Source organism: Porites lutea, chromosome 3 (genome assembly GCF_958299795.1).
Source record: "Porites lutea chromosome 3, jaPorLute2.1, whole genome shotgun sequence".
Lineage (NCBI taxonomy): Eukaryota > Metazoa > Cnidaria > Anthozoa > Scleractinia > Poritidae > Porites > Porites lutea.
The window spans coordinates 4,967,796-4,980,820 of record NC_133203.1 but is presented as its reverse complement, the minus strand read 5'-3'; the positions used below and the strand labels follow the sequence as shown (position 1 = coordinate 4,980,820).

Genomic DNA, 13,025 nt, shown 5'->3' with positions numbered 1-13,025 from the left:
TAAATCAAGCCTTCCAGCAAATTTGACTCAAGGATATGGGGTGGAGAAAAAGGAAGTTCCCTTAACCTTCCCCCAACCTCCTGTGACTAGTTTACACCCAAGTTGACATCTAGGATGAACCAGAAAGGGACCAGCTTATCTGAGGTCCAGACCATGCTTTTGACACACGAGTTTAAAAAGAGAAAGAGAGAAAAGAACCTGAACAATTTATTGAGCTTTTTCTGAGGTTCAATAGCTTTTGAATTAGATGTGAAAGCTATTTGAGGTAGGCAGCCATTTGAGATCATGTTCTCACAAGCATTAAATATAAGGTCAGGGCAAAGTAGGAAGTCACTGAAACATTAAAACAGTTTTGTTTCTTGCTAGAGGTCTAGCCAGGCAACAGCTATGAAATAAATCCAGAGAAAGTGTTCACCTCTGCTTTAGTCAATTTAGCTCTCAAAGCATAAAATTACAGGCTTGCTCATACACTGCAGAATCGAAGAAGGACTTACGTTGATCCGATGACAAACTTGAAGCAATTTTTTTCAACTTTTAAGAGTTCTCAGCGGAAATTTTCCGACCATAAATTATCCTGCAGTTTCTTACTAAACCCTTAAGCTTTTTTTTCATCGTTTACGTTCTGAATTTTCGCAGTATCTCAGGTATAGGCCACTGATAGTCCCTTTCATTTCTTTCTTTTCGGAACTCGGAAGTTTTTTCTCTAGCTTCTGCCAGGCAGTGTCCACACAGATGATTAGCAAGCTTGTGATTTCCACATACAACGCAAGTCTCGATATCGGATCTGTTTTTCAGCCACTTGTGCCGATTTCGAAGCTTCTTTTTGGAAGCCGAAGTCCTCTTTTTAGGAACCGCCATTAATAAGAATCCATCATCTTTGCTTTCACTGAATCCAGTGGATTGCCATGATTCAATATTTGCTACTAAGGCAGCACTTGGATTTATGCCTTCGTAGATAAGCCTCAGATTGTAAGTAAGTTGCTCTTCTAACGCAAGAAAAGTTCTACAAAACGTTCGACTCAACCAAGTCAACGAGGTCGCCATATTGGTTTACCAGGTGGAGACTGGGACCAACTTCAACCCAGTGACTCCTCGGCATTTTTAAAATTGAAGGCGCAGAGAGACATTGCAAAATTTACATTAAGCAGTTATGTGTTTGAAAAATTTATAAATAGAGTTTTTTTTTTAGGATATGAATCTGATGAGCATATAAAACAAATGAAATAATTTTTTTTCGAACATCACAAAAGTGGGGCCCCACTCACTTAGCAGTCCCTTTTCTCTGTTGCACTCACTTGTTACGAGGGATGGCGTACTCAGCCTGCGTCATAAATTCGGTAGCGCATTCCTTTCGTATTTTCCTTGGGAGTAAAAAATTCCCTTGTTATTTGTAGACATATTAAATTCTGCAAGCAGAATACTGCAATGCTGATCGTACTATGTGAAAATTAACTCTGCGGTCCTTTGCAGTCCTTTGTGGTTAATGTTTGTACTTTATGTATTCTGGGGCCGTAGATCTTTTATAGATCCGATATGCCGTAATTTTTGCATGGTTTTGTCCATGTTCCATAGGTTGGTTTTGACCAATTTTTTTATTTTCTCTGCGAGACATCAACTTGACACTTGGACTCTTGCCCCCCAGAAGACACGTGGTATGGCGTGATTCTGTGGGTGTTGAGGGTTCTAGGTCAGGGCTTAAATCAGATTACGCAGCTATTTTTCACCAGAGTTTTCTCTGGTTGTTACGCCATACTGACGAACCCCAAAGAGGGCGAAACAGCTGTCTATGGCTACAATCCCGGTCTGTTTTGAGTTCTTTCGGTGTCGTGTTGATGTCTTTCAGAGTTACTTTTCACGTAGTACGATCAGCATTGCAGTATTCTGCTTGCAGAATTTAATATGTAACTTTTCATTTTTGCTGATCAGGTCTTTATAGATCCTACGTTCTGCGGCATATTCGTTTGCGGTCCTTTGCAGTCCTTTGTGGTTAATGTTTGTACCTTGTTATTTGGGCGGCGCCCAAATAGAGTATCAAGATCGCTTGTTTTGATTCAAAGTTGCAATAGGCACGCAATACGTGCGAACGTAAACAAGCTAAGTAAACAAGCCAAAAGCCTGAGATCATGCCCTTTCCCTATTATCCCTTTATCTCGAACCAAAGAAACAAAGAAGCAAAAAAAATAATAATAATAACGCCTGATATCAGGTTAACAAGCCAAGCGACGCAAAAGTCTGCCGCGCGATATGCCACGACACAGCATTTATCCTCGTTACAATACGTCCCACAGCTAATGCACGGTAAGCAGATCGGAAATAGAAAACAAACGTATTGAAGAAACAAGGTAGGGACGGACCATTAGAAAAGTGATGGGGAGGAGTGGGGAATTTTCAGCTTCCACGAATTTTTTTTTTTCGCTCACAGCTTGTGCAGGATTTTTTTTTCAGGTGAACCATTCTGCACGAATTTTTTTTTCAGACAAATATCGCTTTTTTATGAACAGTGAAATCTTGATTTATTGTCTATGTTTTTATGCTTTATAAATTATTCTACACTCACAACAGTTCAAGGCCGTTGTTATGGAAGAGATATATCGATGAAGTGTTTTCCTATGCGACACTAATAGAGAGGAAATTAACAACTTCATTAAGCATGCAAATACCTATCACCGTACAATAAAATTCACTGCTGATATTTCTGATAAAGAAATCATCTTTCTTGATACATGCATCTACAAAGGAGCAAGATTTGAAAAGGAATCTATCCTTGACACGCGTACTTATTTCAAGCCTACTGAGACATTCCAGTACACGCACTTTAAATCCTGTCACCCACCCGGAGCCAAAAAGGCTTCGTAAAAGGTGAAGGCCTAAGACTACTAAGAACTACCTCTTCAGAGGAGACTTTCGAAGAAAACATAAGAATATTCAAACTACGCCTTCGAGCGAGAGGCTACCCGAACAACCTTATAGACAGAACACTCTCGGAAGTAAAATTCTCTGACAGAAAGAAAACTCTCAAGGATAATACAAGAGTGCCAAGAGAAATATTGCCCTTTGTAACCCAATACAACCCATCTGTGTCTGCTTAAACACATTTTAATGGAGAAATGGCATCTTATAGAATCACAACCTAGACTTAAAGAAATGTTTAAAGAACCTCCTATTATTTCTTACAAGAGAGGCATTTCATTAAGAGATATACTGGTTAGAGCCAAACTGTAGTTAATCTCTTTAACACTACGTGTAGATAAGTAATTACATTCATGCGACACGCTTGCGGGATCTGTGAATGGCCTGTCACCATTTATTTACCATACAGTATACAGTGTATGTTGTAGGTACACTAGCTGCAATTTAAAACAAAAGCAAGCTTCTAATTGTCTCCTTTCAATAAGAAGAAAGTGATTTTTGTTTTTTCATATTGTGCCTGGTAATATTGTTGATTTCTGAAACTCAGACTTTCTGAAAAAGTCACGATTGGACCTTCCGGTTCTGCACGAATTTTTTTTCTTTACCTTCTTCTTTGCGTGAATTTTTTTTCTTGGCATTTTCCCTTACATGAATTTTTTTTGGGGTTTTTTCCCCACCCTCTCCCCCACCCATCATTTTTCTAATGGTCCGTCCCGTACGTCGAGTGGTACAAACGATAGATAATTTAAATTTTACCTCTGGAAAATAATAGTCCTCGCAGCACACAGCGTGAGTGTTCAACACCGGGCCATAGGTACCGGTCATTGCCCTTTTTTATTGTACAGACTTTTTCATTGCCAGCTATGGCTTATTACCAAGAGTTCGACAACCTGTGTCCCCTTGTGTTCGCTTGTGTCGACTTGTGTCACCTGTGTCCCCAGTGTCCCCTTGTGTCCCCTGTGTCCCTTGTGTCCCCCTGTGTTTCCTTGTGTTCCGTGTGTCCCCTGTGTCCTTTGTGTCCCCTGTGTCCCCTAGTGTCCTCCTGTTTCCCCTGTGTCCACTATGTGCCTTGTGTTTCCGTGTGTCCCCTTGTGTCCCCCTGTGTCCCTTGTCTCCCCCTGTGTCCCTTGTGTCCCTTGTGTCCCCTGTCTCCCCCTGTGTTCCCTATGTCCGCTTGTGTTCTCTTGTGTCCCTTGTGTCCCCCTGTGTTTCCTTGTGTTCCGTGTGTCCCCTGTGTCCTTTGTGTCCCCTGTATCCCCTAGTGTCCTCCTGTTTCCCCTGTGTCCACTATGTGCCTTGTGTTTCCCTGTGTCCCCTTGTGTCCCCCTGTGTCCCTTGTCTCCCCCTGTGTCCCTTGTGTCCCTTGTGTCGCCTGTGTCCCCCTGTGTTCCCTATGTCCGCTTGTGTTCTCTTGTGTCCCTTGTGTCCCCCTGTGTCCCCTTGTGTCCCCTGTGTCCCATGTGCCCCCCTATGTCCCCTGTGTTCCTTGTGTCCCCTGTGTCCCCTTGTGTGCCCTGTGGCCCCTTGTGCCCCCCCCCCCCCGTGTCCCCCGTGCCTCTTTTGACTCCTGTGTCTCGTTGTGTTCTCTTTTGTCCCCTAATGTCTCCTGTGTCTCCTTGTGTCCTCCTGTTTCCCCTGTAATCCCTGTGTCCCTTGTGTCCCCTGTGTCCTCTTTTGTCCCCTTGTGTTCCTTGTGTCGCTTGTGTATTTCGTGTCCCTTGTGTCCCGTGTGTCCCTTGTGTCCCCTGTCTCCTCTTGTGCCCCTTGTGTCCCCTGTGTCCCCTTTTCCATTTTAACAAAATGAAATGTTCGGCGGCGCTGCCCTTGTTTCTCATATGGCGCGAAAACTTTGATGGGTTTCATTGCTTTCATGTGACAGCATGAGGGGTTTTTTGACGCACGCTTAGGAGGTTAAAGGATGTGATTTTTCATGAAAATAAGAAAATGAAAACACAAAGGTCTGTTCCAGTTCTTTAGAAAATAGTTTGTTGATTTTTTAATAATCAACTAACAGCTTACTGATTTATTAATTTGGGCGACCAACTTGGAGGCCTGGGCACCCCAACAAAGGAACCCTTGAGTATATCTCACCTTCTAGTGTATTTAACAGAACATCTACGTCTCTCCTGCACACATTTGTTGTTGATACACGGCTCAACTTTCCAATGCCATTCAACATAATTCTTACTTACACCAACACATCCCGCGTAAGCGCCTTCAGGCGTCTTCTTGTTTTGTATTCAAAATAGAAGCTCATATTCCCATAACCCGTAGAGTGCAATCCCCATACTTAGCCTATAAATGCATCGGCGTTTTCACAGTTTCGTATAATTCTATCATCATTTTGGAGAACTTTTCCGGCGAAAATTGAAGCGCCGCATGCTTTGTATTGTACATTTTCACATCTGTCGTATTGTAAATGAAAGAAGGACAAGAAAGTGCTATCAGAACATCGGAGAATCTATTTTCTGGTGTCCACCTTCTTGCTGACTCATTTTTAAGGCTTATTAGTCAAAAGTCCCTCATGGGCTTTCGGGATTGTTTCCAGAAACCAGATCAGAATTCTTGGATAACATGGAAAACTAGAAGGTATTCAGTAATTTTCGTCTAGTGTTATTTTATAAGTGCCCACGAGCAAAGGAACAGGTTTTACTCTGTGAAAGCCCATGTCAGAATCTTCTTAAACACTCCGTTTTCTGGAGAAGGCACGCACAGTAGAAATGTGTGACCAATTAATGAGGTACTCAGGACCTTCTCTCAAGCAAAATAAGTTATAAGTGGCTTAGTTTTTGCGTAGTCCTTGGGCCTTATTATTGCGCGCGGCCGATGCGTTTCGGGTCACGTGGTCTGAGCGAGTTTTTGAGGTTAGGGAGAGCTTAGGAACGGAAATGTATTGACCGAGAAGGCCTGGAAAGACGCCGTACAGGGACTAGGCAAGCTTCATTTTAGTAGCATTCACTCTTGGCGCTTTCTTCTGATGCGCGGATCATTCAGCTCGCTTAACCACCACGTTGAATTCCATAAAGGTCAAGGAGTTGGGGTGAGTCCATCAAAGAGGAAGGGCGACAAAAGACGTATCAAAAACTAATCACAGTCAGTCTTCACAGCACTCAGTACAGGAAACAAAATCACGGCTTGACTCAAGGACGACCAGCAATAACCTCCCTAACATCGAGGCTTGACTGACCAATCAGATCAATAACAATAGTAGAATACCAGCGACTAGCTAACGACACAACTCCCTTTGCCTCTGAAGACTGCACACGTTTTCGAAACGTTAGCAAGGAGCTTAAGCAACAACGACGGCGAACGGCTACAAAAACGTCACTTGAAAATTGAATTCGCGCTGCCTTAAACTTTATCGCCCTTATTCGATCTCGTTCAATTCTTCAAATGTTGGCAAAGTTTTTCTGCAGTTGAATTCTAAAAGATTTTATCGAAGTTCAGGAAGAGAAAAAGAAGGTCGTTGTCTTCCGTTTACGTCCTCCAAAAAACATAAAATTAAGAAGTTTCACATTGTAGTCGTGCAGTGACGGCAATGAAATGTGCAAAAAAGCCGTGATGCACGTGCTTAAGCACCCTAGTCTCTGTCAACAGCGCTATTCCCGACCGCACCCGAACGATGTAGGCTGAAACCTTTAGTCTGTAACAACAATATAGTTTAAAAAAGTTCAGTATGAAGTTAACTAAATTTCTTGATTTAAAAATCATCAGTTTTTTTATTTCCACGAAGTTTTTAATAATATTTAGTCAATCACTGAAGAGTTGTGCGGACCTCTGCATTCAAAGGTTCTTTAAAAGAATGTTTTCTCGATACCAGGCCATTTAAGGCAAAGACAGCCAACATATTTAACCAGGTTAACAATTGTGGAGAGACATTTGAAAACATGTCACTTTTTCTAACTGCAAAGTCTGTGCGATGAAATCCTATATGAGAACGAGACCATCCTCATGAAACCTTTCGAACCCCCACCTCTTTTTTTCTATTATTTCCTGTCCTCATTAGGGCTATTTATACGAGGAAAAATAAGACGCGTCTTAAATAAGACGCGAACTGTACCATTTATACGAACATGTCTTATCTAATAAGACGCGTCTTAGCTAAGCCGCGTCTTATTTTAGACGAAATGTGCCGTTTATACGGAAAGTTCGCGTCTTATTTAAGACGCGTCTTATTTTTCCTCGTATAAATGGCCCTATTGTTCACCTGCAACACACACTAGGTGTATTGCAGGGCTCCTAGTGTAAGGGGACACTATATACCTTGTTTTCAGTTATTTCGGCAAATTAACTTCTTCATCTCGTCAATCTGTCACTTAATAATCAAAAATACTTTGGCTTCTTTTTAGAAAGAATTTGAGAAAAAAATACAAGATCTGATTTTAACCTGATTATGCGAAAAAGTTAATTCTAATTTAAAATTCAGCTTTGAAGCAAAAAATACTAAAACTGACGAAGAACAGGCCGTCTCCACTTATTTCCCCGCCTTTTTACTTTCTATATTTTAATTACCAATTCACTTGCTTTGGTTTCAGAAGAAGCTAGTTCGGATTTCATCAACCTCTCCTCCACGGTTTTTCACTCAGAAATTGGAAGGGGCCCTGAAACACTGTGAAAAAACGCGCTGACTGACCCTGGTCGTTTCTTTTCATTTGAAGGTGGTCACAGAACGGTTGCCGGAGACTATCACAGGGGACGATGAAGAGAGACAAGAGAGACTATTAGGAACGAGTCAGGTGACAGCATTGCTGCCCTTCCCAGTTTCTAAGAGAATAGCCCCTGGCCTGGGAGCAAGCTCTCCGGGGCGCTCTGGCGGCGGGGCGGGAAAAGGAAGGAGAGCTTGTAACTACGTACTCTCTCTACTCTCTCTCCAGTTCCCCTGTGGCTTCCCTTCGACTGAGCTGCCAGATTCCGCCAATCAGCGCAAAGTGGGAAAGAGCGCAAATGTAAACAAACATTGAAAAACACGAGAAAGCACGCGCCAAGGGTAATGACATCATTACTAATGTCATCTCCGCCAATCAGCATTTCGCATTGACTTTTTCGACACAGATATTTAAATTCCAGAGACCTAGTTGCAAGCTCTTCTTCCTTTTCCCGCCCCGCCGCCAGAGCGCCCCGGAGAGCTTGCTAAGGCTAGTTTGCCCCGTGAGAAACCACGTGACATTGCTTTTATCCCATCAGACCTCGAGCGCGTGCAAGGTTGGTGTGTAACGTGATTCAAATGCTAATTGCGCTAAACAAGCAATAAATTATTATTATTAATTATTGTAAGGTCTAATGGCTGTATTTGATGTTAACTTGTTGTGCTTCTAGGCTGGATATGCCTTCCAACAACTCCGAAGTTAGGCTCCGCTGTGTTAGTGTGAGAAAATAACCCAGGCATAACAGGAGCTACAACAGAAGGTGGGGAATCAGTATCAGGACTATTGTTGGGGCTATGTTTGGCTTTAGATGTCACGTCCAATAGATTCGGCCTCGCGCCGTTTATCATCCGCTCGTCAGGGCCGAGGATTTTCTGAAGAATTGCGAATAAAACTAAAACAACTAAACTGGCTACTCCGTATAATCTGAAGGTTACGTTTGTGCCAAATTCATGAATCAGCACACCTCCTAGTATGGCTCCGCAGCCCCTCCCTAACCCGTGATGCAAACCTTGCAAAATCCCTTGGGCTGAAGTGGCGTATCCGGGGGGTGCGATGCGGCCGACGTAGCTGGTACAAGCTGCCCAAACTGCAGCGTGAGTTACTCCTTGTAAAATCTCGAGGGGAAGGACCAGCCATGGATTTTCGAGAAACGAAATGTAAATAAAGCGAAGGAAATTCCCAAAGAGGCCAATGTATAGCACGCGTATGTGACCGACAAAGCATATTAAGCGACCAACGTTGAAATAACAAGCGATTTCCGAAATGTGATCGATCAACGAAGCTATTCCGAACAAAGTCGGTGGGCCTCCGAGGTCCTCGAGATGCCAGAAGAGAAACGTAAAAATAAGGCCAACTCCGAAACCCAGGAAGAAGGTCACGACAAAAAAAGTGCCGTATCGAAATGAAAAGAGTATGCGATATAATCCCGTTCCTTTCTGTTGTAGCGAGTCGCTCAGTTCAGAAGTTTCTTTGTTTGGGAAAGAAAAACGGGTGGCCACAGTTAACGCGCATACCATGAAAACAAAAAAGAAATAGAAACCAACAGTGTAGTTCTGGCTAATTATCTCTCCGCACACCTCTACTCCTTTGATGCTGTCTATGACAAATCCAAGAAGGAACATGGCGGCACCCCACCCTAGGCTCCCCCACATTCGTTGTCGGCCGTACAGTTCTTTGTTTTCTCCAAGCAAACCAAGGGTCGCTGAGTCGGCAAGGGTTATAGCTGGAGCCGAGAAAAACTCTCCTACTACGGTCAAAAACAGAAGGACTAGAAAAACTTGGTGAACGCCTTCACGATCAAAGACCAAGGAACTTTTGGCTTTGAATTCGGGCTCTTTTTTGTCCGGAGTATTGGGTGCTAAGAAGTCTTTTATCTCGGAAGTCTCACCCGTCACGATCTGCGAGACGTTTTCTGTGAGAATAAAATACTTCCTACATGTTACGGGTGCCGGCTTTATGAATGCCAGAGAGAAATTAAAAGATATCCAACAAGCCAGCGAAAATAACATCAACAGCTTTCGTTTGTTAAGTCTATCGGCCAAGGATCCCAGAAGAGGCGCGCTGAAAAACTCCACCATCGGACGGCAGCCGACTAGAATGCCGCTTAGATATGGATTCATTCCTAGCTGCTTGAAATATACTCCCAGAAGCGGGAAAAAAGAGCCAACAGCTCCCCAATAACAAAAGTAAAACACTTTCGACACCAGTAGCTTTCTGTTCAGGCTCCTAAAATTGAAACAAAGTAATTTCGTCCTCATGGCTTCGTCCTCTTCTTGTTTTTCAGGCAAAACTTTTTCGGTCGCCATTGCGAGCGTAGCACTAGATTCATGTTCCTTAAAGAAGCGTAAGTTTCCAAGTGAACGTGGTCTTTTAAAACAAAAGAACCCCAGCAAACTTTTTAATATTTAAACCTTAGGAGCCATCTTTACAAGTACCGGTACCGAGTGAAACTGTATCATAACCTTACTGTGGCTCTATTGTCCGTTCAAAATTGACCAAGAAAGGATTTGAAACCCCCGGGGGGAGGTATTCAACAAAGTTTTACACGGGGAGGTTCCGCCCCTAGGTCCAAGCCCTTATTTACCTGTTAGATATACCAATTGTGACAGAAAGGTATCCCTTTCATATACCTTTTACTGACAAAAAGTACACTTTCCTAGTTAAGAACTTTCCATCACCTTAACTGCTGTAAATTCACTGTCACTGAATAAGTCACAAAACCAGAACGTTTTCCCGACTTTGTAACAGCCATAAACAAACATTTTTGTCCTATTTTTAGTGCGAATTCCTGTCCGATTTTTTTATCTGATATTTTGTGATCTTTTGTCCGTTTCTTGTCGGACATTTTGTCCGATATTTCGCCCTATTTTCTTGTCAGATTTTTTGTCGGATTTGTTTGCCCGATTTGAACTTTTCGGTTCTCGAAAACGGCGTGAACGTGTGTGAACGGAAGGCTTAAACGGATGATGCAATCTCCGTTCACAAAAATATCCGCCGGATACTTGTGGACCGGCCCTAAATACCAGATCACGATTGGATTCGTAATGCTGTTTGAGGACCCTCTTTAGCCCTGAGAACAATACGACACGAAAGCAATAAACTACGAGTAGTCCCCCATTTTTGCTCAGGGATGGTAGAGAGAGCGACACGTAGTCGTAGTCTACGAAAGCAAAGAGCTTGGCATTTTCTTAAGAAGACTATTTCAAAAGTGTACTTTTTACGGGTCCGTACCCAACAAAATGCGTGGATGATACCTTCTGCGCATCCAGATTTTGTAAAGCGTCTCGACAGATTAGAGTTTGAGTATGGATTCTTTAGATTCATAATCCATTTTCATATTTTTGAAATGAACGCAAAATCCAAATTCGAGAATCCGAAATAATGTACCAGTCAATACCAAAACCGCCCCTCCCCCCCGGCGGGCATACCCCGGGCATTTGACTGGAGTTTACAGTGGGGAATTTGACCCAAAATGAGGCCACCCAGTCGGGCATTTGACGTTCGTGACAAAACGCTTTTCAGCGTCGCAAGCAACGATTTTAGTAATTCTTTCCACATTTAGTATGTGCACTAGCCTGCGAGCAAGCTCTCCGGGGCGCTCTGGCAGCGGGGCGTAGTTACAAGCTCTCCCTCCTTTTCCCGCCTCGCAGCCAGACAGCCCCGGAGAACTTGCTCGCGGGCCACATGTGCACCGGGTCCACAGGTCATTGCTCTTGTATTTACCGTTTTTTTGGAGCATATGAGACCCTTTGAAAAGGCCCGTTAAATGTGGGCTTTCTGGAATAGACAATTTTAGCGAAATGAACAAACCTCTCCAAGACAGCTTTCCGAGACTTCAGCCATTTCGGTTGTGTTTAGTAGGATATTTACATTTGAATTAACTGTTTGATGCACGAGGAGATTTTTAAATAGTTGCTGGTGGGTGAGGGATTTGACGCTTTTTGAAGCGCTAGCCGGTGGGGCAAATGACCATCTAAACTACCCACATACTGGGGAATTTGACCAAAAATTTTCAAAAAAGTCAAATGCCCGGAGGGGGGTGGGGAGGGCATACGCGATTTTGGACTTGACTAGTACATAATTGCTTTCCTCGAAGAACCATACCCTAACAGTGAAGTAAGCATTATTGGCAAAAAAATTACTGTAATATTATGCTGTAAGTGGCATTTCCTCATATTTATACTTTATTCAAGCCAATACCTCTACTATTACATAGTAGTCAGATACATTGAAAATAGACTACGACCCAGTCTCTCTTTTTCCTTGGTCCGTCAAGCAAAACGCGCGACACACGCAAATAACCACGCACGTGACTGAAGGCGAGGCTCAACGCTTGCGCGCGTGTGCACTCCCCTCATTAAATCTGAAGAAAAAGAAAGAAAGCTCGCAGTCTACATTGAAAACAACAAGGACTATAATCAAACCTCCATGTGCGACCACCCCTCTTAAGAAATCATCTATCCAAAACATCAAAATTTTCCTGGTCAAAGCCTTTCATTAGCAACCTCTTGCAAACGACCGGCTCCAGTGAGAGACCACAACAACCTCTAACCCTTAAAACCCTAATTTCAAATATTCAAATTCTTGTTTGTTTTCCCTATACATTCCTTATAGAGGTATATAATTGGGAGAAGTAGTCCAAGGTTCGACCAGATTAATCTTCTGTGATAATTTCTTTAATTCTCATTACCAATCTGTTTTATAAAGCATTGATTTTACAAGGAGAGTTTAAATGTTGATCCTTCTCAGGGCTTAAAGGGTTTAAGGATGACGGTTTTATAATTTTCCATTGTTTTCAACCTCTTGTAAACGACCACTATTTTTGTCTTGAAGCATGGTTTGATCGCTATGTTTGCTGTCTCTACTGTGCTGCTCACAGTATACAAGGAACGTTGGTGACAATAGGGCCATTTATACGAGGAAAAGTAAGACGTGTCTCACATAAGATGCGTCTTAAATAAGACGCGAACTGTACCATTTATACGAGCATGTCTTATCTAAGACAAGAACAGCTCGTATAAATGGTTCGCGTCTTATTTCTGTTCTTGACTTGTTTTTATGTGAATGTTGCCTGTAGCAACAGCAATCCAACGTGGTGCACCAAAAATTAACGCATGCGTACTATGAGTTCGCGTCTTATGTAAGACGCGAAGGTCATTTATACGAATTTTTTCTCGTCTTAGCTAAGATGCATCTTATCTAAGAACAGGTGTTAAGGGCTGTTCTGAAATAAGACGCGTCTTAGCTAAGCCTCGTCTTATTTCAGATGAAATGTGTCGTTTATACGGAAAGTTCGTGTCTTATTTAAGATGCATCCTGTGTAAGACGCGTCTTATTTTTCCTCGTATAAATGGCCCTAATGACATCGAACTAAACATAATTATTCGGACTTAGAAATTCAAAGAAATAAGTTATCTTCCATAAAGTAGATGAGTCCAGACCTCATCTCAGTAGAAACCCCCAGTAATT

At 42.6% G+C, this 13,025-nt stretch overlaps 1 protein-coding gene across 1 annotated transcript; it reads right to left on the bottom strand.

Annotated features, from left to right (window-relative positions):
* Positions 1-7,980: 7,980 nt before the first annotated feature.
* Positions 7,981-9,994, bottom strand: LOC140930268 (major facilitator superfamily domain-containing protein 6-like). Its single transcript, XM_073379945.1, has one exon. The coding sequence runs from the start codon at positions 9,860-9,862 to the stop codon at positions 8,207-8,209; it is 1,656 nt and encodes a 551-aa protein (XP_073236046.1). The 5' UTR covers positions 9,863-9,994; the 3' UTR covers positions 7,981-8,206.
* Between the last annotated feature and the right edge of the window lie 3,031 nt (positions 9,995-13,025).

What these genes read in the sequence shown, in the direction of transcription:
- LOC140930268 (XM_073379945.1), bottom strand. Translation starts at nt 9,862, where the DNA reads ATGGCGACCGAAAAAGTTTTGCCTGAAAAACAAGAAGAGGACGAAGCC.